Source organism: Apaloderma vittatum, unplaced genomic scaffold (genome assembly GCF_000703405.1).
Source record: "Apaloderma vittatum isolate BGI_N311 unplaced genomic scaffold, ASM70340v1 scaffold10231, whole genome shotgun sequence".
Taxonomy (NCBI): Eukaryota; Metazoa; Chordata; class Aves; order Trogoniformes; family Trogonidae; genus Apaloderma; species Apaloderma vittatum.
Genome location: NW_009698517.1, coordinates 1,598 through 3,920, shown reverse-complemented (window position 1 = coordinate 3,920; position 2,323 = coordinate 1,598). Strand labels below are relative to the sequence as shown.

General features: G+C 43.3%; 1 protein-coding gene across 1 annotated transcript in view; it reads right to left on the bottom strand.

The window, feature by feature from the left end:
• Positions 1-2,002: 2,002 nt before the first annotated feature.
• The window catches only part of IFT22 (intraflagellar transport 22), a gene marked incomplete at its 5' end in the record, with an annotated part of 1,911 nt that continues 1,590 nt past the window's right edge, over positions 2,003-2,323 (bottom strand). Inside the window, one exon of the mRNA XM_009878050.1 lies at positions 2,003-2,151. Within this exon, the coding sequence (XP_009876352.1) occupies positions 2,003-2,151 (149 nt within the window). The remainder of the gene's footprint in view (positions 2,152-2,323) is intronic.

The following is a 2,323-nucleotide window of genomic DNA, read 5'->3' as shown; positions in this document are numbered from 1 at the left end:
GATCAGATACAGCTGCACGGCAAGCATATGCCGTGAAACCAAACTTCTAAAATTTAGTGCTGTGGCTCAGACAGTTGTGACAAGCCATTGATCTCACACTTCAGCAGGTGAGCCGCAGTACAAGGTGAAATGGGATGATTCTCAAGGATTTCTGCAGCTCCTCCTCCTAGGCCCTCTCTCCTTTAAATTATCTTCACAAAAAAAAATAAATTAAAAAGTGTGTGTCGGTATGGATACATACTTCTGGTTTTCATTTGTCACTTCTTCAGCTATTTGGGTTGGTGACAATTCTTTACAAACATCTCTTGTTGGAGCTCATTAGTGTGAAACGTACTACAAATTTATCACCGTTTTCCTTACTAAAATTAAGCAAGTTGATAAGAGTTCCACAAAACTGTAATTAACTTGCCCTTTAAGAACAAAAAGGATGTATTTAAAAAATGTTTTTATTGTCTTAGTACTGCATGTTAGAAAACAATGTCTTCCACAGCAAAACGCACGAAGAACAGAGATGACTGCAAACCAAACAAAGCAGATAGTAAATTATCTATGGAACCACTTACTTCAGTGCAACAGCGAAGAGGAATACAAGTTTCAAAACAGCTTTTCTTCCTCTGGAGAATGCAGCATGTTTTTTTCTCTGCTGGAGCTCCTGACACAGCGTTGCACTACACCGCAGTTTCAATTATGTTCCTGACAGAGAGATCTGAACATTGTCCCCAGTAACACGTTTATTTTGTTGGGACAAACCAAAAACCTGGTCCTGAGAAAGACTGCAACCTCCTCTGTCTTGCCAAGGCAGCAGCTCTGCGATGTGCTCTCTCCAGATGCTGGACAGAAAGATTAGGAGAACTTGGAACATAAAAATGTGGATTCTGCACCACAGCTGCCTCTCCGATCTCAGCTCCAGTCAGTTTGTACCGGTTTAAAAAGCGTAACTTCTCCAGGAACACAGGGAACACGACCACCCTGCTTCAGCAGAACTCCACAAATGTTATGCTCTGTCAGGCTTTCTTCCCTTAGCACCCCTACAAAAAGGGATTCTGAAGAGATCATAGAATCATAGAATCATAGAATGTCAGGGGTTGGAAGGGACCTCTAGAGATCATCTAGTCCAGCCCCCCTGCCAGAGCAGGATCACCCAGAGCAGGTCACTCAGGACGTGTCCAGGTGGGTTTTGAAAGTCTCCAGAGCAGGAGACTCCACACCCTCTCTGGGCAGCCTGGGCCAGCGCTCTGGCACCCTCATAGCAAAGAAATTTTTCCTCATGTTTTTGCGGAACTTCCTATGTCCTAACTTAAACCCATTATTTCTTGTTCTATTACTGGGCACCACAGAGAAGAGACTGTCCCCTTCCACTTGACAGCCACCCCTCAGATATTTTTATACATTAAAAAGATTCCCAATTTGGAGATTTATGTGCATGAAAGCATATTTTTGAATCGTAAGAGCCGACTAACTTGTTTAAACACAACCGCAGTTGTGCTGCTAACAGTCCAAGGGTAAGTATGGTCACAGGGACACGCGAGATCTCTAGCTCACTGCACTTCTGCATTTATTGCATCCGAATGAACTATGTCAGTATAAGCAAGTTCATACTGGAGCAACTGCAACCATACACCATGAGGAAGTCGATGCCTTCACAACCAGTTAAATCTCCCAAATACTTTTAAGTGCAGAGCTAGTCCATCGCCCACACCTAGTGGATGACCTAGCTAGTCCATGACCCACACCTTAATCTTTTGGTCCACACAAACATGTTAAGCGATACCTTCCTGTGTCTCAGATGTCAAATGAAACCAAAGAGCAGCTCGTGTTACCCAAAGCCCTGGATGTGCAGCCATCTCTTTGGCACCACAGCTCATCTGATGTCGGCACTAGTTTGTAGGCTGAAGCGTTTCTAGGCTGGCAAATTCTTGTGGTGAGGACCTGTTCACAGGCTGGTGCAGCTTTCAAAGCAAAAAGAATCCTTTTTCTTCCCTGTTCAGTATTTCTTTTAATGTTACGAGATAATTGACATTTCTTCCCTCTCCCTGCTCTCATTTATTATGGTGATAATGTTTCTGAAGTATTTCATAAATTCCATCCGAACATCTTCAGGATCTTCTTCCAAGTTGGAATGTATTAGTTTTAGCTTGTTCAGCGGGTAAGCTTTGAAGGTAAATAAAAATAATTAGGTATATTCCTTTTATAAAAGAAATATTCAGAATCAAGGTCATGAGACAGCTCATGCTGAAGTCAGCTGAAATTCAGCAGTATCGGCCAGATCGGCCTCGTGGAAGCGCCGGGAGGAGCGGCAGGCCGTTTTTCTTCGCTTTAGGAG